This window comes from Elephas maximus, chromosome 14, assembly GCF_024166365.1.
Source record: "Elephas maximus indicus isolate mEleMax1 chromosome 14, mEleMax1 primary haplotype, whole genome shotgun sequence".
Classification (NCBI taxonomy): Eukaryota; Metazoa; Chordata; class Mammalia; order Proboscidea; family Elephantidae; genus Elephas; species Elephas maximus.
Genome location: NC_064832.1, coordinates 32,850,219 through 32,875,512, shown reverse-complemented (window position 1 = coordinate 32,875,512; position 25,294 = coordinate 32,850,219). Strand labels below are relative to the sequence as shown.

The 25,294-nt window shown below is 41.4% G+C and overlaps 1 protein-coding gene across 4 annotated transcripts in view; it reads left to right on the top strand.

The window, feature by feature from the left end:
• Positions 1-25,294, top strand: part of LRCH1 (leucine rich repeats and calponin homology domain containing 1) — a 252,465-nt gene that overhangs the window by 224,674 nt on the left and 2,497 nt on the right. For 2 of the 4 annotated variants that reach the window (XM_049853156.1, XM_049853155.1), the window contains one exon: positions 17,375-25,294. The exons of 1 other annotated variant lie outside the window; for it this stretch is intronic. In XM_049853156.1, the coding sequence (XP_049709113.1) occupies positions 17,375-17,581 (207 nt within the window). In that variant the 3' untranslated portion in view covers positions 17,582-25,294. Of the gene's footprint in view, positions 1-229 lie in introns of all 4 variants that reach the window. One more of the 4 variants, XM_049853154.1, reaches the window with a different exon arrangement.

Sequence of the window (25,294 nt, the reverse complement as noted above, 5' to 3'; positions counted from 1 at the left end):
CAGCTTGTTGTAGATTCTTTCTAGTCTCAACCTTTCTTGCGGAATAATATTCAATGTTATAAACATTTTAGTTTAAATTACCCTATTGCAATGAAATTAAAACAACTTTAAGCAGTGAAGTCAAATCTGAGGAAACTGAGAAGATAATTTCTTTAAAGTTTTGAAATAAATATGAAATTCCAAACTTGAAGAAAAAAATTGATCAGCTTCATTCTCTCTCCCAGAGCAGAACTGGCTGAAGGCTACAGCGAGCCTGCCGTTGTGTTTCATAGGGTGGATCTAGAGCTGTTGGGTCTGCTTACCCCAAGCAAAGCAGATCTGTAGTTGACCACTCACTGGTTGCTTTTCATTCTCTATAGTTGCACTTGGGGTATGTGAATCAGACTTCATCAACACTGAAAATATTATAATTATTGTTATTATTGCCATCAGTCGTTACCATTAATAAAAGCAGTGTTTGTGTGTGGCTTTATAGTTTGTTCATTATTTGCACTTAACTTTTCTTTGTTAGCCTGTTGGAGTTGCCCGGCTCGCAATTCTCTATATCCAGCCCTACTCTGAGGTTTGCTACTTTTCCCCTTGCCTAAGCTCAGCCCCAACTTCAGCCTCAGCCAGATGGCTGATTTTGGGGCTTTTCAAAGACTTTGCTGTTAGTAACACAAAATGATTTCTTAGTGAGACAAATTTGGAGTAGCTGTGTAAGTTGAGAAGTTTGTCAAGTTACATTTCTTATGATTTTTATACCCTTCTTAAAGCCCCAGAAATAAAGTAACTAAATATCTATCATGACATACTGTTTTTGGGTAGGTAAAAGAACTATTACTTATGTTGTTGTTGTTAGATGCCATCAAGTCAGCGCCAACTCATAACTACCTTATGTACAATAGAACGAAACACTGCCCGGTCCTGCACCATCCTCACAATTATTACGCTTGAGCCCATTGTTGCAGCCACTGTGTCAGTCCATCTCATCGAGGGTCTTCCTCTTTTCAAGGACCCTATACTTTACCGAAAAAAATTTTTTTTTTTTTTATACTTTACCAAGCATGACGTCCTTCACCAGGGACTGGTCCCTTCTGATAACATGTCCAAGGTATATGAGACAAGGAGCATTCTAGCTGTACTTCTTCCAAGACAGGCTTGTTCATTCTTCTGTCAATCCATGGTATATTCAATATTCTTTGCCAACACCGTAATTAAAAGGCATAAATTCTTCTTTATTCTTCCTTATTCATTACAAGGTCAGGCGTACCTTAGTCCTTAAAGTGACGTCTTTGCTTTTTAACACTTTAAGGAGTTCTTTTGCAGCACATTTGCCCAGTGCAGTGCATCTTTTGATTTCTTGATTGCTGTTTCCATGGGCATTGATTGTGGATCCATGGAAAATGAAATCCTTGGCAACTTCAATTTTTTCTCCATTTATCATGATGTCGCTTATAGGTCCAGTTGTGAGGATTTTTGTTTTCTTTATGTTGAGGTACAATTCATACGGAAGATTGTGGTCTTTGATCTTCATCAATAAGTGCTTCAAGTCCTCTTCACTTTCAGCAAGTAAGGTTGTGTTATGTGCACATCGCAGGTTGTTAATGAGTCTTCCTCCAATGCTGATGCTTCTCGGATTATTTGCCCAGCATACAGATTGAATAAGTATGGTGAAAGGATGCATCCCTGAGACACGCCTTTCCTGACTTTAAATCACATAGTATCCCTTGTTCTGTTTGAACGACCACCTCTTTTGATCTACGTACAACTTCTTCATGAGCACAATTAAGTGTCCTGGAATTCCCGTTCTTCACAGTGTCATCCATAATTTGTTATGATTTATATAGTCGATTACCTTTGCATAGTCAATAAAACATAGGTAAACATTTTTCTGTTATTCTCTGCTTTCAGCCAAGATCCATCTGACATCAGCAATGATATCTCTTGTTCCACGTCCTCATCTGAATCTGGCTTGAATTTCTGGCAGTTCCCTGTCAATGTACTCCTGCAGCTGCTTTTCAATAATCTTCAGCAAAATTTTACTTGTATGTAATATTAGTGATATTGTTCAATAATTTCTGCATTCTGTTAGATCACCTTTCTTTGGAATGGGTACAAATATGATAACTGTCTTCCAAATTTCTTGGCATCGAAGAGTGAGTACCTCCAGCATTGCATCTGTTTATTGAAACATCTCAATTGGTATCCCGTCAATTCCTGGATCCTTGTTTTTCACCCGTGCCTTCAGTGTAGCTTGGACTTTTTCCTTCAGTACCATTAGTTCTTGATCATGTGCTACCTCCTGAAATGGTTGAACGTCAACCAGTTCTTTTTGGTACAGTGATTCTGTATTCGTTCCATCTTTTCTTGATGCTTCCTGCGTCGTTTAATATTTTTCCCTGTAAAATCCTTCAGTATTGCAACTCAAGGCTTGAATTTTTTCTTCAGTTCTTTCAGCTTAATTTTCCCTCTCCAGGTGTTTGCACATTTCATTATAATACTTTACCTCTTCTCGAGCCACTCTTTGAAATCTTCTGTTCAGCTCTTTTATGTCATCATTTCTTCCTTTCTCTTTGGCTACTCTACATTCAGGAGCAACTTTTAGAATCTCTTCTGACATCCATTTTGGTCTTTTCTTTCTTTCATCTTTTTAATGACCTCCTGCTTTCTTCATGTATGATGTCATTCCACAGCCTATCTGATCTCTGGTCATCAGTGTTCAATGCATCAGATCTGTTCTTGAGATGGTCTCTAAATTCAGGTGGCATATACTGAAGGTCATACTTTGGCGCTTCGGGACTTGTTCTAATTTTCTTCAACTTCATCTTGAACTTGCACATGAGCAACTGATGGTCTGTTCCACACTCGGCCCCTGGCTTTGTTCTGACTGATGATATTCAGCTTTTCCATTGTCTCTTGATTTGATTCCTGTATATTCCATCTGGTGAGGTCCACGTGGATAGTCAGGGCTTATGTTGAAAAAATATATTTGCGATGAGGAAGTTGTTGGTCTTGCAAAATTCTGTTATGCAGTCTCCAACATTGTTTCTATCACCAAGACCGTGTTTTCCAACTAGTGATCCTTCTTGGTTTCTTTCACATTCCAATTGCCAATAATTATCAATGCATCTTGATTGCATGTTTGATCAATTTCAGACTGCAGAAGTTGGTAAAAATCTTTAATTTCCTCATCCTTGACTTTAGTGGTTGGTTCATAAATTTGAATGATAGTTGTATTAACTGGTCTTCCTTGTAGACATATGGATATTATCCTATCACTGACAGTGTTGTACTTTAAGATCTATCTTGAAATGTTCTTTTTGACAAGGAAGGTGACACCATTCCTCTTCAACTTGTCATTCCCGGTGTAGTAGACCATATGACTGTCAGATTCAAAATGGCCAATACTGGTCCATTTCAGCTCACTGATGCCTAGGAAGGACATTGATCTTTATGCGTTCCATTTCGTTTTTGACAGCTTTCTTTTTCTGGATTCGTACTTCCTACATTCCAGGTTCCAGTTATTAATGGATGTTTGCAGCTGTTTCTTCTCATTCAGAGTCGTGCCACATCAGCAAATGAAGGTCCTGAAAGCTTGACTCCATCCACGTCATTAGGGTCGACCCTACTTTGAAGAAGGACCTCTTCCCCAGTCATCTTTTGAGTGCCTTCCAACCTGAGGGGCTCATCTTCTGGCACTATCAGTGTTCTGCTATTCATAAGGTTTTCACTGGCCACTTTTTCAGAAGTACAGTGCCAGGTCCTTCTTCCTAGTCTGTCTTAGCCTGGAAGCTCCGCTGAAACATGTCCACCATGGGTGACCCTGCTGGTATTTAAAATACTGATGGCAAGGCTTCCGGTATCATAGCAACATGCAAGACACCACAGTACAACAAACTGACAGACACATTTATTACTTATAGAAGTTATTTATTAAAAATGAGAAAGACTTTTTTTCTATCAGTCCCTCTATTTCTCCTTCCTTCCTTTTATTCTTCCCCTTTTAAGCTTGATGGGATTCCAGGAGGGAGAGTTAGTGATAGGCTTCTACATTTATTTAAGGAAAATAAATTTAGAATTATTAAAGTATCTTTAAATCAGAGTTGTGTCAACAAAAAGAAGTATAAAATTTATTTTTTAAAAGACTAATTTTTATATAGAAGACTAAATGTCTTCGTCAGCAATGTTGCTTTCAACAATGGTCATCTATGTGTCTGTAATGTATGTGTACATTTTAGTATTGCAAGTATATTCGTGGCATCAAATATATGCTAAAATGTACTCTTTTAGTAATTTGAATCTGTCGTACATAGACTAATAGACTTCCCATATGTGAATCAAACTGTCATACCAAATTTCAGACAATAAATTACTTGTTTCTGTGCCAGAAAGCACTGTTGAGTTATGACCTATTCCTCTATGATTTTTTTTTTTTTAACTCATCAGTGTGTTTTTTGGCTTACCGTGATACAAAATGAAATGGAAATGCCTTATCCATTTACTCTGAGTAGATATTGGTAATTATAATTTCCTTTTAAAGTGGAGAAAAAGAAATTAAATTACCGTAAAAATACAGAGCAAAATGTATCACAATTTCTGAACGCCCTAGCACAAACAGACAACTCATAATTCCTGAGAAGATTGAATTACTGGGAGCAAATGGCCTTTTTTGCCAAATGTCCCACTTTATTGTGCTTAGTAAGAACTATATCACATAGGATGTTTTTGAAGTTATTTTTAAAGCTTGATGTGATTTTTTATTTCGAACTATATATATATATACACACACACGCATATATATGTAACTATATATATATATATATATATATATATATATATCGAGGGATAAAATCCAATGGCATCTTTCTGTTGACTAGAGTTAACATGAATTACATTAACCCTTTGCAGTCGAGTCCATTCCGACTCATAGCAACCCTATAGGACCGAGTAGAACTGCCCCAAGGAGTGCCTGGTGGATTTGAACTGCTGATCTTTTGGTTAGCAGCGGTAGCACTTAACCACTACACCACCAGGGTTTCCGTGATTTACATTGGTACTAGAAAAAGCTCTGTTGATTAGTTAGCAGTGCAGTGGAGCTTCTTTAATGAGCTGTGTCTAAGTAAGTAAGGAATATTTTTATGGAAAACCAGAAATTGTAGTTGGAAGGCAATTGGCAAATCTCCCTGTACAGCCAAAGCAGTAGGTTTTCATCTAACCGGCTTATGAGAACAGTGTCATCCAGAAAATGGTAGCCTGTTGGAAGATCACTTTAGCTTCTCCCCTTCCGTATTTCTACTTCTTTCACTTTAAGAGGGTTAGTGGCTGGCGTGTGTATGTGCCACACAACAGTTGATTTACACTAAAAAATGATTTTTTACAAGTCTACTTGCAGATATTATCAGCCTGTAATTAGACATTGAAAAAGACTGGTGCCTGAAAAATAGAGGACCTAGGTTATTTATTCTTATTTGTAGGCAACTTAGTAGTTAGATAACAGAATATACATGGATTTCTCAGCAACCACCGTAGTAGTTAATTCAATTTTAAATTCCATTCAATTCAAATTTGCACATTTTTCCTTCTTGAGGGCTGTATTTTATAAGCTAAGTATCTAATTGGCAGTGATAACTAGCCCCCTAGAGGTTGAGAAGTCACAGCTCTTTCCGTCTGAATTTGTTGCCCTTTGTGATAGAAGGAAACCCTGGCGGCGTAGTGGTTAAGTGCTACGGCTGCTAACCAAAGGGTCGGCAGTTCAAATCCGCCAGGCGCTCCTTGGAAACTCTATGGGGCAGTTCTACTCTGTCCTATAGGGTGGCTATGAGTCGGAATTCGACTCGACGGCACTGGGTTTGTTTTGGTTTGGGGTTTTGTGATAGAATCACGGTTTGAAACTCCAGGCCAAAGTCAAGGTCGGCAGTTTATATACTTTTATCAGGTCCATATGAATGGAATGCAATAGCTGAGCAGATTTAGTTAAATTATTACATATAAAATAATACAAGGGAATGGAAGCATTTTTAAAATTGATCAAATTGTCATAGTTCATTATATTTTCTTTAGAAACATCCAGGAGCACAGTTCCAGCTTTTTGCCCCAAGCTTGGTGAAGGTTCGTGAGAAATTTTACTGTGTGGTTCAGTAGCTAGAACCATTCTGTGGTTGTAGAATATCCAAGAAATGTGTCTATGTTGACTGGGCAGACTAGCACCTAAATTCACAAAGTCAGTAGTAGAGGCTGGCGGGTGAGACAGTCCTATGGTGGTATTTCAAGCCTGATTCTTACAGGGGTTTATGGGAGAATGGCTCTGGTGTGGCTCATCCATGAAGTTGGCTTATTTGAGTTGACTGCACTTAGAATTGCGTGCAGTGCTGAGCAGCCCAGTTTATTCTCACAGGCTAGAATGTGTAGACCGGTAAGGCAGCTCCAGACTTCTGCCTGTTGTTCATGAAGTGTGTAGAAGGCTATATGTACATCGTTGGCTCTTAGTCCAGCATACAGACAGGACTTGGAACAATAGACTTCACTGACAGAAAAGAGATGATGTTAAGGAAAGGATGTGGTGGTGAAGTTCTGGAGAAATGGTGATGGAGTGACAGAACAGTTACCGTGGAGTCAACATGGCTACCCCATGTGTATCATAGGGTGTGCTCCACGGGTTTTTGATGGCTGACTTTTTTCAAGTAGATTGCCAGGCCTTTCTTCTGAGGCTCCTCTGTGTGGACTTGAACTTCCAACCTTTCAGTTAGCAGATAAGCATGTTAACTCTTTGTGCCACCAGGAACTCCATTGGAGAGACAGGAGGGCATATTAGCCATCAAATGCTTCTGGGGTAAGTGAGGGTTCAATAATTAGAATGTCAAAGAAAGGTCCTTAAAAATGTGACAGAAATAGCTCTTCAAATAAAATACTTTTATTTTTGGTGTAGGGGATATTATTTCTTCAGATAGGCATTTCATTGTGGGTCATTTTCCGTCCCTCTGCCCATTCCAAGAGGCGTGGGTTTTTGTTTTGGTTTTTCCGTTTGGGTCCAGTTCCCCAACTAAAGTGATACAAATTGAGTGAATAATCCTGGCTCCCCTGGAAGAGGAAAAGCGAGAGTGAGGGAAGATAGATGAGCAAGATGAGGGAAGGGACAGAGTACTGGAATGGCTAAGGTTCTGGGAGAATTAGCCCCACCTGTGCTACTAACTGAAGTCCCTGGTGGCACAGTGGTTAAGAACTTGGCTGCTAACCAAAAGGTTGGCAGTTCAAATCCACCAAGCCACTCTTTGGAAATCCGTGCGGCAGCTCTACTCTGTCTTGTAGGGTGCTGTGAGTTGAAATCGACTCGATGGCAGCAGATTTGGGGGTTTTTTGTTTGTTTTTTGTGCTACTCACTAGAGTCCTTGTGTGGTGTAAACGATTAATACACTGGGCTACTAACTGAAAGGTTAGTGTTTTGAGCCCATCCAGAGGAGCTTTGGAAGAAAGGCCTGGCAGTGTCCTTCCGGAAAATCAACCACTGAAAACCTTATGGAGCACAGCTCTACTCTGACACACATGGTATCTTCTTAAGTCAGAGTTGACTCTGTGGCAGCTGGTACTGGTTGTTGTGGTTAGTTGTCACTGAGTAAATTCAAATTTGTGGCAGCATCATGTGTGCAGAGTAGAATTGCTCCATAGGGTTTTCAAGGCTGTGACCTTTTGGAAGCAGATTGCCAGGCCTGTTTTCCAAGGTGCCTCTGGGTGGGTTAGAATCACCAGCTTTCTGCTAGTAGTTGGGCGCTTAGCCATCTTCACCACCCAAGGACTCCGTAGTACTTGTACCTGTATGCCATGAACTAGGCTTGTGCCCTGACACAAACTCCTGAGACCTGACAGCAGCTACCATTTCCCAAGGACTTCTTATCATCTTTCATCTCTAATGCTCACTATTGAGAATTGAAGGTACATATTTTATTCCATTCTATGAGGAAACTGAGGTCCAGAGAGGTTAAATAACTTCCTAAGTTTGCACTCAGAGCTGGTAGGTGGCAGAGTTGGCATTTGAGCCCAGGCTTGACAGAATCAAGAGCCCGGCCTCTTTCTGCACACACAGCCTCTCTGTGACGGAGTTCCCTCTGCACACTGCAGGCATTGGGCTTGAGCCACGTTCTACAGAGCCCCGGTTCTTTCACTGGCCTGCACAGAAAGTGAGGAGAGGCTACAGGTTGCTCCCACCCTCCTGCTTCAGCCAAAGCAGTTGTCTCTTTTGCCTGTGGTATATATTGGATTTCCAGATAAGATTTCCTTTGGGGAAAAAAGTATTCCATTGCTAGGCAAGGAGTCCCTGGATAGTGCAAACGGTTAACACACTTGTCTGGTAACTGAAAGGTTGAAAGAAGAAAGGCCTGGCCTTCTGCTTCTGAAAAATCAGCCACTAAAAACTCTATGGAGTACAGTTCTGCTCTTATACTCATGGAGTTGCCATGAGTCAGAATCAACTCAATGGGCAGGTGTTTTTTGTTTTTTGCTAAGCCTAATTTGAAAATTCCTGCACCCCTCAGGTTTTTTTTGAACTCTAATATTCTCTCAGCCAGGTCCTAAAAATCCACAATGATTTCGTTCCTCAATAGCTGCTTAGCTGCCGTAGGATTACCACAGGGTCACCCATCAAGATGCCCTGAAAAATCTGGGGAGTGGGTAATATTGCCTGGCCCCCACCCATAGCCCCTTGTGGTGTTGGATGCAGGGTGCTCACACTGTGCAACTATCTTTGACCTCTGGTGCAAGGCTCAATTTGGCCTAGAAGACAGACCTACCCTTAGTGGGCTTCCACATTCTTAAGGATGTATTCTTTGTCTGACCTACGAATCTCATCCCAGTTAGGCTATGGAGTTGTGAAACTATTTGTGGATATACTGAGGCTTCCTTTGCCTTTTCTTGGTCAACCTAGCCCATTCCTCACCTCTGGCCCCTATGCAAAGGATCTGTAGTTGGCTTTTGGGAGGTTCCAGATTGATACTGGCATAGTAGACTGTATGATCATCTGATTCAAAATGGCCAATTTCAGTCCATTTCAGCTCACTAATGCCTAGGATATCAATGTTTATGCATTCCATTTCATTTTTCATAATTTCCAATTTTCCTAGATTCATACTTCATACATTCCAGGTTCTGATTACTAATGAATGTTTGCAGCTGTTTCTTCTCATTTTGAGTCATGCCACATCAGCAAATGAAGGTCCCAAGAGCTTTAGTCCATCTAAGTTATTAAAATCAACTCTACTTTAAGGAGGCAGCTCTTCCCCAGTCATGTTTTGAGTACCTTCTAACATGGGGGGCTCATCTTCCGGCACTGCATCAGTCAGTGTTCTGCTGCCATACATAAGGTTTTCATTGGCTAATTATTTTCAGAAGTAGACTGCTGGGTCCTTCTTCCTAGCCCGTCTTAGTCTAGAAGATCAGCTGAAACTTGTTCTCCATTAGTGACCCTGCTGGTATCTGAATACCAGTGGCATAGCTTCCAGCATCACAGCAATATGCGAACCCCCACAGTGTGACAGACTGACAGACTACTATGCCGGGAATGACAGCTTGAAGAGGAATGGTGTTGCATTCATCATCAAAAAGAACATTTCAAGATCTATCCTGAAGTATAACGCTGTCAGAGATAGGATAATATCTATACGCCTACAAGGAAGACCAGTTAATATGACTATTATTCATATTTACACACCAACCACTAAGGCCAAAGTTGAAGAAACTGAAGACTTTTATCAGCTTTTGCAGTCTGAAGTTGACTGAACATGCAATCAAGATGCATTGATAATTACTGGTGATTGGAATGCAAAAGTTGGAAACAAAGAAGAAGAGTTGGTAGTTGGGAAATATGGCCTTGGTTATAGAAACAATGCCAGAGATCGAATGATAGAATTTTGCAAGACCAGCAACTTCTTCATTGCAAATACCTTCTTTCACCAGCATAAACGGCAATTATACACATGGACCTCGCCAGATGGAATACACAGAAATCAAATCAACTACATCTGTGGAAAGAGATGATAGAAAAGCTCAATATCATCAGTCAGAACAAGGTCAGGGCCCGACTGTGGAATGGACCATCAATTGCTCATATGCAAGTTCAAACTGAAACTGAAGAAAATCAGAGTAAGCCCGCGAGAGCCAAAATATGACCTTGAGTATATCCCTACCTGAATTTAAAGATCACCTTGAGAATAGATTTGACGCATCGAACACTAATGGCTGAAGACCAGATACGTTATGGAATGACATCAAGGACATCATACATGAAGAAAACAAGAGGTCATTTGAAAAGACAGGAAAGAAAGAAAAGACCAAGACGGATGTCAGAAGAGACTCTGAAACTTGCTCTTGAACATCAAGCCGCTAAAGAAAAAGGAAGACTTGATGAAGTGAAAGAACTGAACGGAATATTTCAAAGGGCAGCTTGAGAAGACAGAGTAAAGTATTATAATGACAAGTGCAAAGAGCTGGAAGTAGAAAACCAAAAGGGAAGAACACGCTCGGCATTTCTCAAGCTGAAAGAACTGAAGGAAAAATTCGAGCCTCAAGTTGCAATAGTGAAGGATTCTATGGGGAAAATACTAAACAATGCAGGAAGCATCAAAAGAAGATGGAAGGAGTATACAGAGTCATTACACCAAAAAGAATTAGTTGACATTGAGCCATTTCAAGAGGTAGCATATGATCAGGAAGCCATGGTACTGAAGGAAGAAGTCAAAGCTGCACTGGAGGCATTGGCAAAAAACAACGCTCCAGGAATGGACAGATTATCAATTGAGATATTTCAACAAACAGATGCAGCACTGGAGGTGCTCACTCATCTATGCCAAGAAATATGGAAGACATCTTCCTGGCTATCTGACGGGAAGAGATCCATATTTATGCCTATCCCCAAGAAGGGCAATCCAACCAAATATGGAAATTATCGAACATTATCATTAATAGCACATGCAAGCAAAATTTTGCTGAAGATCGTTCAAAAGCATCTGCAGCAGTATATCGACAGGGAACTGCCAGAAATTCAGGCCAGACTCAGAAGTGGATGTGGAGCCAAGGGTATCACTGCTGATGTCAGATGGATCCTGGCTGAAAGCAGAGAATACTAGAAGGATGTTTACCTGTGTTTTATTGACTATGCAAAAGCATTCGAATATATGGATCATAACAAATTGTGGATAACATTGAGAAGAATGGGAATTCCAGAACACTTAATAGTGCTCATAAGGAACCTGTACATAGATCAAGAGGCAGTTGGACAGAACAAGGGGACACTGAGTGGTTTAAAGTTAGGAAAGGTGTGTGTCAGGGTTGTATCCTTTCACCATACCTATTCAATCTGTATGCTGAGCAAATAATCCAAGAAGCTAAACTATGTGAAGAAGAACAAGGCATCAGGATTGGAGAAAGACTCATTAACAAACTGCGTTATGCAGATGACACAACCTTGCTTGCTGAAAGTAAAAAGGACTTGAAGCACTTACTAATGAAGATCAAAGACCACAGCCTTCAGTACGGATTACACCTCAATGTAAAGAAAAGAAAAATCCTCACAACTGGAGCAGTAAGCAACATCATGATAAACGGAGAAAAGATTGAAGTTGTCAAAAATTTCATTTTACTTGGATCCACAGTCAACACCCAAGGAAGTAGCAATCGAGGAATCAAAAGACATTGCATTGGGAAAATCTGCTGCAAAGGACCTCTTTGACGTGTTGAAAAGCGAAGATGTCACCTTGAAGAGTAAGGTGCACCCGACCTAAACCATAGTATTTTCAGTGGCTTGGTATGCGTGTGAAAGCTGGACAATGAATGCAGAAGACCGAAGAAGAGTTGATGCCTTTGAATTGTGATGTTGGCGTCTCATATTGAATATACCACAGACTGCCAAAAGAACGAACAAATCTGTCATGGAAGAAGTACAACCAGAATGCTCCTTAGAAGCAAGGATGGCGAGACTGCTTCTTACATACTTGGGACATGTTGCCAGGAGGGATCAGTCCCTGGAGAAGGGCATCATGCTTGTTAAAGTACAGGGTCAGCAGAAAAGAGGAAGACCCTCAGCGAGGTGGACTGACACAGTGGCTGCAACAATGGGCTTAAGCACACAATGATTGTAAGGATGGCGCAGGACTGGGCAGTGTTTTGTCCTGTTGTGCATAGGGTTGCTATGAGTCAGAGCCAACTCAATGGCACCTAACAACAACAATAGCACATTGATCCAGTTTAGGGCTATTTCATGGTTCTTATTAGTATTTTCTCAGAGCAAGAGAGATCTCTGGTTGGTGAAGCATCAAAAGCATTAGAAAACAGGTGTTTATTTGGTTCACCAGGGAAATTTTTGTACCTGATTTTAAATAGGTAGGCTTGACCTCAAGCCTCTATAAGTAGCATACTTGTCTGCTTCAATGATTTAGCCCATTTTTAGATGGGAGGGAACTTAGAATAGAAATACACTTTGTTTTCTAGCTGTTCAGCCCTGTATATCTTTGTTACTGTCTTCAGAGAGAAAATAGAGAGGATTAAAGTTAGGGATGTGACGGTGCTATAGAACTTGACAGTGATAGAGAACTTGGCAGTGGTAGAGAACTTGACAGTGATAGAGAACTTGGCAGTGGTAGAGAACTTGACAGTGATAGAGAACTTGGCAGTGGTAGAGAACTTGACAGTGATAGAGAACTTGGCAGTGGTAGAGAACTTGACAGTGATAGAGAACTTGACAGTAGTAGAGAGCTTGACAGTGGAGAGAACTTGACAGCGGAGAGAACTTGACAGCAGTAGAGAACTTGGCAGTGGAGAGAACTTGACAGCGGTAGAGAACTTGGCAGTGGCAGAGAACTTGACAGTGGTAGAGAACTTAACATTGGAGAGAACTTGGCAATGGTAGAGAACTTGACAGTGGTAGACAACTTGTCAGTGGTAGACAGCTTGACAATAGAGAGAACTTAGCAGTGGTAAAGAACTTGACAGTAAAGAGACCCTGGTGGAGGCAGAGAACTTGGAGACCTGGGGCCCCTTCCTTGTGCCTACAACACGGCCAGGGATCCTTTGAGGACTCAGATGTGAGAGATTGTATTGCACTTGGTGTTACTCAGTTTCTGCATCTACTAAATGGAGTTAAAAATAAAATTCTAAAGTACTTCCAGGGGCACAAACTGTTAATACACTCAGATGCCAACTGAAAGGTTGGAGGTCCGGAGTCCACCCAGAGGCACCTTGGAAGAAAGGTCTGGTGATCTACTTACAAAAAATCAGCCACTGAAAACCCTGTGTAGCACAGTCCTACTCTGAGTTGGAGTTGACTCAACGGCAGCTGGTAAAGTATGTTCAAACTCTAACAGTGATTCTGGGATATAGGTGGAATTGTGGTTGGGTTTCTCTTTTCCGCACCCTCCATGTTTGCATTTTGTTGTGGTTTATAATGGAATTTTTATATTTGAAAATGATAGTAGTAACTTTCTACTTCATACTTGTGAGAGCATATGAAATTATACATATGTACATGACCTGAATTTTTTTTATTGAAAGGCATTCTATAAACTGAAGCCACAATTTTTTATCTTGCAAATAAGACAGATGAGTTCTGTATCCTCTTTGAGCCTTATATCTCTTTCTTCCCCAGATCAGTGGCTTCAGCATCACTTTAAAATACACTAATGCGCATTTTTTGGGCGCTAGAGTTCTTATTACAAAATGTCTCCTAATTTTACATTTACAGTGGCTAGTCGTGAGGTTGAATAACCAGAGGGGCAGACTGACACCCTTATTATTTTATTAATGTTAATTTTGTGATTCATAATATATGAAAATTCACCAAACTCTAGTTTGTGACCTCAGCCATGTCTGTTAAAATCCGCTGAAGCGTGTACTATGCCTGTAAGCATCCTTTCACCTAGGGTGCCTCCTGGGACCAAGATCCCTTGGTGAGTGCTCTGACAGCCTAACTGTATGCATGATAGAGAATACATCATTTTAGAAGCAGCATCTTCAAAAAAGTTTTAAGTTGCATTTCTAGACACATTAGCTTTCTAATGTTAGAGTTACTCTCTAAGTCCATGAAACTGTCAATTAGTTCTCATGTATTTGGAGGTAACTCTGGAAATCTCTCCCCCCATTCCACCTCTCCACCGCCAGCCAAATTACACCTGGTCACTAAATTGGTAGTTGTTGTTAGGTGCCCTGGAGTCAGTTTCGACTCACAGAGACTCCTGTGGCTGAGTAGAACTGGCTTATAGGGTTTTCTTGGCTGTAACCTTTACAGAGGCAGATTGCCAGGTGTTTCTCCTGCGGAGCCGCTGAATGGGCTCCAGCCACCAACCTTCCAGTTAGCAGCCGAGTGCTTCACTGTTGTGCCACCAGGGCTCCCTGGTCACTAAATTAGGGCTTTAAATTTTCCAAGTTGACCATGTGACCATGATACTTTAGATTACAAAAAAAATACTTGCTAAACATATTGACTTGAAATAATTAAAATTGTATTTAAGTAAATTGAGTATATTCTAAATGTCTACATACACTCGAGGCTAGATATGGTCAGCTCTTAGTCTTCTTCCCCACAAAACTGCTGTCAGCTAGCAAGCATTGAAACTTAGGAACAAGATTCTGTATTGTTGCCATGATCTCCCCACGTTACTGTCTGTGTCCATAGTATTTGGGGAAATTGAGCAACTCTTTTTTTTTTTTTTTTAATAGTCATCCCAGCCACACGCTCTTGTGTTGATTTTAAGAGAATTGTGTAACCTCTGGAGATGCTGGGTCTTGCTCAATACAACGTCCATTAGCATATGCAGTTAACTCTGACGAGTCAGTGAATGAGCTGTTTTCAGGTGCCTTTCACTAAATGACCGCTGCTCTGCAGATATATGTTGAAATTTGGCTCTTTAAATTTCCTTCCTTTTTTAGTACTTTCCATTCAACTTTAATTTTAAGAAAGAAAGAAAGTGTAACCTCTAAGGTCCCTGTCATTAAAACTGACATTTGAAAAACATAAAGTTCAGAAAGTCCCAGTTTCGCTTAGCAATTTCAGCCCTGGTTTGCATCCCAGCAGAGGCATGGTGTCTTACCACCACTGGCTATGTGACAGGGCTAGAATCAGAGAGCAGGTCACAGGTGGTCACAGCAACCCACACATCACACATTGTGGTGGTTCAGATTTTTACATGCCAGACAATCTTAGATCCATCACTTTTAGCTATCGTAAAGTTGGCTTCCAAGTATGGCGACCCCGTGCACAGCGGTATCAGACTGTTGTGATCTGTTGCCATCCGTAGGGTTTTCAGTGGCTGATTTTCAGGAGTAGATCTCCAGGTCTTTCTTCCTAGTCTGTCTTAGTCTGGAAGCTCTGCTGAAACCTGTTCAACATCATAGCAACACACAGGCCGGCACTGACAGGTGGTGGTCACGCATGTGGTGCATCGGCCAGGAATAGAACTCAGGTCTCCCACATGGAAGGTGAGAATTCTACCACTGACCCCCCACTGCTCCAGTTTTCTTTCGAGATAGCGATTTAATTTAAACCACCCACCATATACTGTAACTCTAGGACCTACTGACTGTAATCCAAAATTAGGCCCAGAATCTGTGGCATCATGAAACTGTTTCCTCGCTATTGACAATATACATGACATGTATACTTCTTAGTAAGTATACGGAAAACTTCAAAGACATCTAAGTCTAGTTCCTTGATGGCGTCACTGGGGAGCACATCAGACATTTTCCATAGGCTTCTGGGAAATGTTTTGAAATACCAAAATGGTTTTCTTTTCACATGGAAATATGACTTTTGTAAAAATCACATTTCAGTTTGTGGATGCCTGATCTTCTCTCTTACTTTGCTTTTGCTTTGCTCAGAGTTCGCTGGTTAAGCACAATATTGCAATAGAAAATTCTTATTGCAACCGAAAACTTCTTTTCTTAGGTGCTTCCCCATTTGCTGGTCCTTGACCAGCTGACTTCCACTCATCCCCCTCAGTGAGATCCAGTCTATGGGTAGCTATTTTAATTCTTGGGAAAACTCTGACAGTGGAAGCTTGATACTTTGAAATCACTGACATACAATGTAAGGATCCTTTCTTTATCTGAATAGATGTAACATGACTTATCAATACCTAAACACGTCTTTTGTTAAGAGTATCTCTACCTTCATAAATTAAAATAAAATTGGACTGTTTTTAATTTTATTCAATCTGTTGATTATATATTTCTACGTACCTGAGGGCATCAACCTAACTTCAGAGGCTATTAAGCAAGACAAAATCTCTACCTTAGAATCCATCTGTCAGTTGCCCTGTAATTTGCATCTGCTTTTTTTTATCAATGAGGCTAAATTAAATGCAATATTGTAGCAAAGTATTTTATAAAAATACACATGTATATTTTAAATGCTTTGCTGAATTTAGAGATAAAGCTGCACTTATGAATTCTGTCACAAATATCTTCAGTCCTTATTTGGAAACAAAACCACATTTTTCTTTCCTGTTGCCATTCCATTTCAGTTATAATCACCATTAACTTTACGCTGTAATCATCCCTGGTTCGGGAATTCAGTAGATCAGAAAACTGTTTGCCTCCTGACAGCAACAGCAACAGGGAACCATAGGTCAGCTCAAAAGACTGAGCACTTTGTGTTTAGCTGGTAAAACAGATCAGCTCTAAGGTTGACCTCCTCGTGTGGTGACTTCTGAAAAGATAGAACAGGAAGATTTGTCCCACCACCCTGCCGCCCCATACCTGTCCTTGCGGTGAAGAAATTTCCATTCGAACCCTGTGTGGAATGTGCTTTCATTTAAACCGCATATCCAAGAAGCTGCCTCTAGAGTTTTGATTTATATGTAGTTGCAAAAATATGAAAGTTAACGTACTTCTTGGCACATGTAGGGACATCATTAGAACAGACATCCACTGGAGTTACCAGTGGTCCCTAAAATGAAAATAAATTAGGTGCATTTGTTTACTTTCTGAGAAAGCACTTTGTATTTAGTCTCCAAAGCGTAACAGGTGCATTAAGAAAATGGTGACAAGGGGTGACGATTGACTTTAAAGTTTGCTAAGGTTGAGTCCAAATGAAGAGCTCTATTTTTATGCCATTGACGACCCTTGAATATTGAAACAATTTAATGGCGGCATCGTAATTGCACAAATGCTATTCCCCAATGGCGCCATCATGAGTGAAGGGTTTCGTTGTCCTTTGGCTAGTCTGCTTTCCTTATGAAATACAGTAAGAATCTTTGATGGTGAAATGGGGTTTACTTGGTTGAAATGAGGGTTATTCCTGCCATTTGCTAGTAACCAAAAATATGTGCTTCTTTCCAGCTGTTCTTCTGTGTGTTTTCAATTATGTTTAATTTTTCTGCACTGTCTCTTTCTATTCTAATGGCTGCCCTCGGAATAGGCTGACCTCTGCTCTCCGTGTGACATCCTGCAGTTGGATTTTCGTCACATTCGAAAGACTGTTGACACTCTGCTGGCACTCGGGGAGAAACCCCCACAACCAACTTCTGCCCTCCGCTCCAGGGACCTTATAGACTTCTGTCTTGTCCCCCTTCTCTTTGTAGTGCTGGTTTATCTCATTTACCGCTGGAATGCGCTGTCTGCCTAACGTCTGCATGTGCTTCCCACCACTGCTGTCACCTGGTCATTATGGGGTCCTTCCCCCACGGGAGCCTTTGCCTTGCAAACACTCATCCCTGTCATCTCCTCAGTCATCTCTCGAATTTGAAGCTAAGCGCTTAGAAATCAGGTTTTCCAGAAGCACAAACTTTAGAAAATGCAGTTTGCATTAACTAATTCCTCTCACTTTGAAAAGCAAGAGTAACAGCAAAGCGTAGGCACGCCTCATGCTTCCTCACCCACGTGGTGCCAGCAGCAGTGCTTTGGGGTTCTCTTCTCTCTCCTGGTGTGTGCTTCCGGGGTAGGGCAGAAGAGGATTCCAGAACTTAGCGTACGGAAGTCTTTCCTTGGGGTCAGTATTTACCTCAAATCCTAATTCAGGAATGGGAAACAGTGCTCTTGAGGGGCTGCTTTGCAGAGGAGACAGAAAAATAGCATCCTTGCCCAATTTGGTCTATAAAAATCTGTAGAAATAACACTATTGACCAAGTGGGCAAGTACCGCCTGGGGAATGATTGCTTTGCTGGGAATTCAGTTGGATTCCGCCCTGTGTTCTGCAGCCGGAGCTGTAAGGGGCATCGGGGAGGGGTGCTGCCACCTTCTACCCTGAGCAAAGCCGCTTCACCCTGCAGCCTGAGCAGAGCTGTGCAGAGGGTCTCTGGGCAAAGGAGTGTCCCTGGCTGTTACAGCTCACCGCGGAGAACTTGCTTGCACACAAATTTCTGTATGTTTCACTTCTTCCTGCTTCTTAGCTCTACGCTGAGACTCTTAGAAAATCGTTTTCCAAAGAGGATCTCTATTTTTAAATAATGAAGGGGATAGTGTTGCTTTTTTGCTGTATCCCATAACAACTGTAGGTCCAGAACGTGATTGATTAGACTGTGTTCATTTGCACATAAAGCCATGAGTCATGGAACATTCTTAGTCCTGGGCTGGGGTGACTGTGACAGAAGCCATTAATAAGATTGCTCTTAATTTAGAAGAATGTTGTTTCTCTCATTACTTGAAATTTCCATTTAGCTTTTGATTGCCAATGACTTTAACTTGCAAACTGTTTTTATTTGTAAGTAAGCCTAGAGGATCATTATATGTGAAATATATCTGCTTTTTGAGGAATGTGATCAGATTGTAATTGAAAGGAAAAAAAAAAAAGAATCTTACCTAGGCCAAGATACTCCTGGTTTCTGGGATGTCTTTATACTATGAGAAGGCTGTGTTCCAAGGTCAACCAGTCACCTGATGCTTCAGTTTAAATCCTGGTTGCCAAACATCGTTTCTGAGTTGGATTGGGGAGGTAATGGCATTAACTTCCTTAAGATAAATCTCTAGTTTACTAAGAGGCAAACTGTTCATGAGATAATTTTATTTTTCCAAACATGCCCATGAGTTCAGGAGACTTGAAATTGTGGAAAGCCCCACATAGGTAGAAAACTGAATTCCCAGAGATTGCTCTTCGCTCAGTCAGATCAGATTTTCTCACAGGAAACGTCCTTTACATGAGAATAGCTTGAGTTAACTGGGCTTTTTCCTCCTGACTTTGTGTTGACTGGTGAAACACAGGGTATCTGGAAGTTATCTAACCTCAATTGTGTACGAATAACCCACAGTTGTACTGAAGTGAATTGCCCTTGGTGCTATCTTGTATTCTTAAATCTGTAATACGAATAAATCCCTTTGAACAATGTCTGATAAGCACCCTGAGCCATATGTTGCTTAATAAACACATTTTGGGTGATTATTCCAAGTTTTTTTTTTTTTTTTTTGGTCCATCAATACGTTTATTCATGTGGACCCAGAATAACTCTCAGCATTTCCAGCTGGTTGGTTGTGTTCAGTTCTGCGGTGCATTGAGGCTTCCCTTAATGGTCGCCACTGTTGTTTTGGTTTTTTCTTGTTTGGAGGGCAAGGGGGAAGAACAGATTACTTACTGGGTGGCCAGCTGAAAGAAAATGCTATCAATAAAAACTGAGTAGAACAGTCATGTAGGATTAGATTTAATTGTCCAGTGTTGGCTCGACATCATTCTGTAGCTGCTTTCATATTTTAACTCTGCTGTCTGGAATATTCTTTGGATGCACTTTCATTTTTCATGCCGTTAATTTATCTGCACCCTAATGTGCTGCTCCTCTTGGGATTTGTTTAGTATGGTCACTAGTCGAACAGTTAATTTGGACCTTGAGGCAAAACGTTACATGAACCGTTCTGCCCATTGTCAGGCCGTTAATGTCTGTTTAGAATGTTAAGCGCTTCCGAGGTTCCCCTCCAAGGTGCCCGGGCACTGACTGGTGCCTGCCATTGCGTCTTAACTGGCAATGCCTGGCCCACAAACTTGCAGGCTGAGAAGTGTTCAGGGGTTTGGTGTGCGGTTTATATGTACCTGCTGAATCTCTGTCTTCTCACATGAAAGACCACTTACCATTACTTCCTTCCAATACCTGATAAAAATTACCAGGTATTTATTTACATTTTCTTTTTAAAATACTCATTTACCTTTTCTTTCTCTAGTTCTTCCAATTGGTGAGGAACTCTCCATTCAGTGTCGGAATTTCCAAAATTTGTGAGGAAAAAAACCCGTTCCTGTCTAGTTGATTCCAACTCATAGCGACCCCATAGGACAGATAGAACCGCCCCATAGAATTTCCAAGGAGCAACTGGTGGATTCGAACTGCCGACCCTTTGGTTAGCAGCTGAGCTCTTAACTCACTATTAAACCAGTTGCCTTCGAGTCCTTTCTGACTTGTGGTGACCCAGTGTGTATCAGAGTAGAGCTGTATGCTCCAGTTTTCAGTGGCTGATTTTTCAGAAGTAGATCTCCAGTCATTTCCTCCTAGGTGTCTCTGGATGGACTCCAGCCTCCAACAAATTAATGCATCCCTTGTATTTGTAGATTTGTGGTTCACATGCACTCACTTTTCTTATGGAGAGGGTATGAACTACTAGACACTTAAGAAACAGGAATGGTGGAAAGGGCTCGAGGGACCCAAAAGTAAGACCACAATGTAGGAATTTCAGCAATGCGAGTAGATAAATAAAGGCACTTTACGTATACTGATGGCATTTGTTTGTGAGTTAGAAGTTACATTTAGTTCACTGTGGCTTGGGTTGTCTCTAAAATCCATGCCAGTCCCTGGATGAGTCATGAGGACAAAGGGTGGAGGTACTAGAAGCGGGGTTACAATCCCAGGAGCCTGAAAGTGGTTTGGGATTAGCTGAAAAATCTTTCAATATGATTTTATTTCAGGAAATTCAGGTTTTAAACGAGGCTTCAGATTTTGACATTAGCTCTTGATAAACAATTATGTTTACAAAATACGCATTTTTCTATTCTTTTTTTTTTTTTTTTAAACTGTCTGGGTCCAGATTTCTTGGCTTTTCAATGTGATTTTGTTCATTCTTGTTAATTCATTTGCTCCTATCCATTTGATAGGCCCAGCGATATGCTAGTAACTATGACATGGTCCCATTCTCAGAAGGCTTACAATTTTGGCCAAGGGTCAGCAGACTTTTTCTGTGAAGGGCCAGATAGTAACTATTTTAGGCTTTGTGGACCAAACAGTCTCTACTGCGACTAGCCAGCTCTGCCTTTGTGGTGTGAAAGCAGCCATAGACAATACACACGTGAATCAGCATGTCTGTGTTCCAATAAAACTTTATTTAGAAGGACAGGCTGTAGCTCCTGCTGTCCCAAATAGTTCCACAAATATACTACATTTTAAATTTTATATCTATCCTGTATTTTCATTTGTAGATTATGATGACAAGGTCTATATGTTTGTAAAAGTGGCAGGACCCTCAGTGTTTGGAAAACATTGGTAGAGAATAATATAATAATTTAACGAGGGATACATTAGCTTCTTCCTGGTCTTTGTAAAAACATTTAATTTATTAAACATTCTCCAAGTCTGGTTTAAAAAAAAAAACAGGCTATAGGCTGGATTGACGAGCAGGCTATAGTGTGGGGACCCCAGGAGTGGTGGGGCCTTAGAAGAAAGAGGAATTCAGTATGAATTCCTGTGGTGAGTCAGGGATGGGATTTTCTAAAATGCATTGAAAGGGGTCCGTGCAGGCTTCCTGGAAAAGTGGACTTTGACCCTGAGTCCTAAAAGGTGTGTAGGAATAGCCAGGTGAGGGGGAGTGGGTAGAGAGGATGAGTGAAGAGGTAGGAGGTGTGGAGGATGGAAGTACACGGCTAGCATATAGAGAATCTGTGAGAAGTGCCAAGAAGTCCTCTCCATAATCGTGTAAAGTGATTGACGAGGTCTCCAGTAGACACTGGGAGAAACTGTCTCCAGCATGCTCGTGTGGTGGAACTGGACCTAGAAGCCATCTCATAATGCTCAGCTATTTTTGTTATAAGGCTCGATCTGGTGCCAAGACTTTATATTCTAGAAACAGGCTAAACAAGAGGAAATGTGCTGATTTAAATGACTTCATTCTAGCCTACTAGCTGGCCTGGAGGAGACCCTGGGTAATAAAAACGGTTATGCACTTGGCTGCTAACCGGAAGGTTGGAGGTTCACGTTTACCCAGGGGCACCTAGAAAGAAAGGCCTGATGATCTACTTCAGAAAAAAACAGCCATTGAAAGCTATATGGAGCACAATTCTACTCTGACACACATGGGGTTGCCATGATTCGGAATCAACGTGAACTTTTATTATTATTTTTTTTTTTAGTTGCCCTGGAAGTAGGTCTGTGGCAGTTTGGGAAGATAAGAAACTATAGAATAAGGAGAGCCAGGCAACAACGGCAGCGTAGCTTGTTCCCGTGAGGTGTTTTCTGCCAGGACAGCATGTCTGCCCCTTGCTCTGAAAAAGAAGCCAAACGAGCCGAGTAGCAGAGCTAATGCCTTTCACTGAGTTGAGGGCTGGGGTCTGTGATCCCACCTGATGGTGAAATTGATCAGCACTTCCTAGATGGCACTCCAGGGGCTAGCGGACCTCTTCCTGTAACGGGCTGTAGACTGGACACACTCCTTCATTGATTAAGGAATTTTTGATTGGCAACACAATGTCATGGAAAGAGCCTGGGCTCTAAGATGAGACAGAAGCGGTTTCAAATCCTGGTTCCATTACTTACCGGCTATGTGAGTTTAGCAGTTAAACTCTCTGCACCTCAGTTTTCTCATCCATAAAATGAGGATGTTAACATACACCTTGCAGGGTTGTCATTAGAAAATAATAAATGAAAACTGCTGGCATTGGGGCCAGGCAAGTCGTAGGTGCTCAATAAACCTTCAAGGTTAATATTTTGTTTTTATTGCTTGCCTGTCTTTCCAGCCTTGTTTGCTGTGGTTGAGAAGAGGGATGGGTGAGGCGATGTAAGTGAACCTAATAGACTCCACCATTGGAATTGAGAAGCATCACAAAGCACGAGTTCGTCAGAGAGGGTCAGGGCATTATTTTCACTTAGGATACCATAATCTGCTCTGACTTTTAAAAAAGAAGCTCATGGGTATACTGAAACAGTCTGCTGTCACATTCTCCGTGAAAACCACTAGGATCCTATTACAATGCAATTTAAATTCATTTATAGTCAGTATTAATGTACCTGTGGTTAAGAGTTCAGGCTGTTAACCAAAAGGTTGGCAGTTTGAATCCATCAGCCACTCCTTAGAAACCCAGTGGGGCAGCTCCGCTCTGCCCTATAGGGTCAATATGAGTCAGAATCGACTTGACAGCAATGGGTTTGGTTGGTGTTAGCTGCCATTGAGTCACCCCCTTCCCAACTCATGGTGACCCCAGGCACATTGGAACAAAATGCTACCCGGTCCTGCGCCATCCACATGATTGACTGCAGATCAGACCCCTCTGATCCATAGGGTTTTCATTGGCTAATTTTCAGACATAGGTTGCCAGGCCTTTCTTCCTAGTCTTGGTCTGGAAGTTCCACTGACAGACGGGTGGTGACTACACATGAGGTGCATTGGCCAGGAATTGAACCGAGTCTCCTGCATGAAAGGCAAGAATTCTACCACTGAACCACCATGGCCTCAACTAGTCCTTTTAAAAAAAAAGTCCTTTTAGGTACCTCCAAATCTATCCGGTCACCTCTTCAGGAGGCCAAAATGAAAAGAGAAAGAATGCCTTTTGTTCACTCTTCATTGACAGATGTGAAGGTGAAAGAGAGAACCTTGGAGTCTGTATCTAGTTTAGCACCAAGGAGACCAGGTAGGTCAGAAATGCGTGTTGGAAAAACACAGATCTAAGAAGAGGGTGACCGTACAGTAGACTCTGTCTGTGAAATGTCCAGGTAGTGCATTAGTGGGAGGCTGAGGCCTGAGTAACTCTCCATCCCCGTCTCTTGTGAGCCCCCAGCCCTTGCCTCTCATGATCTCCAGTATGGAACCTCCACTCTGCACGCCACTGGGCCACCATTCACAGATGGGACAGTCTGTGGGATCGCCTTGAGTTGGAACAGTCTCCACAGCAGTTGGTCAGGGTTTTTGGGGGTTTGGTAGAGTTGAAGGAGCCCTTGGTGCAGTGGTTAAGTTGTTCAGCTGCTCACCAAAAGGTTAGCAGTTAGAATCCATCAGCCACTCTGGGAAAAAGATGTGGTAGTCTGGTTCCTTAAAGATTTACAGCCTGGGAAACCCTATGGGCCAGTTCTCCTCTCTGTTTAGTCAGAGTCAGAAATACTCTGAATTTACCTCAGGTTAGATAAAGAGGAGGGGAGGAGGAGTAAGATGGTGAGAGAGCGTAGGACCCAGTGAGCTATGGAGGATGTCATGGTGACCTTTGAAGGTCTTAAGAGCGGAAAGCCTTTATCTGTGGTAATTTATGGAGCGGCTCAGGAAGATCTGGTTCCTCAGCCAAGAGTAGCACAAAAGGAAGCAATCCTAGACGATACACTCTGCTTGGTTTCCCATTTAAACGCTCTTTAAAAATCGTGGTCTCTGGGCTGTGGAGAACACATCGCTATCAGGTCAACAAGCAGGGTATTTGCTGTGGAGGCATTTCTACCCAAGGAGACTGCCCTAAAAAAAAAAAAAAAGCCCTATCAGATGACAAAGATGTGAAATTCTTTCTTTATGTTATTTGGTAAGCTGTTCTGTTTTGTAACAAGAAGCTACGTCAATTACTTTCCTTGAAGAGCAGGTGTTAGACATTTCCAAAGAGGAAAAATACAATGTGAGAAAGTAGCGGGACATTTGTGTCTTTCACAGGTTTGTGAAGGAGTCTTAAAAGAGAGGGTATCGAAGGCTGTAGTTAAATTTTACTTATTTACAAGGCTGTTTCTTTTTCATAAACCATGAAGTCTCCCCACACATGGCTATTCCAGAGGTCACCGGAAGTGAAGTGAATTAAATAGCGGTTTATGGTCAGTACAACTGTGTGTGGCCTGTATAGATGATTATTTGAGTTACTTTACAATATGTGGCATGCTATTTTGCAATTTTGCTTTATAAAAATTTAAGTTAATATATTCTTGTGTGGTTTCTGACTGCCTCTGTGTTATTTGGTGTAAAGATTTCTTTGGTGTCTAGATCTTTTGCTCATCTCAGGGTGATGGGGAGCCTGTGTAGAACAACACTCACTTGTGAAAAAGCAGTATTTTCTCTGCACACAGGGGAATGGTCTTTGCAGTGGGCAGAGACAGGGAAGCAAGGGGAGGAGCACAGTCTAAGATGAAAAAATGGGCAGTTATGTAGCAAGATTTTATGATTTGATCCCAATCATCCAAAAAGTGATATTCTGTTCTTC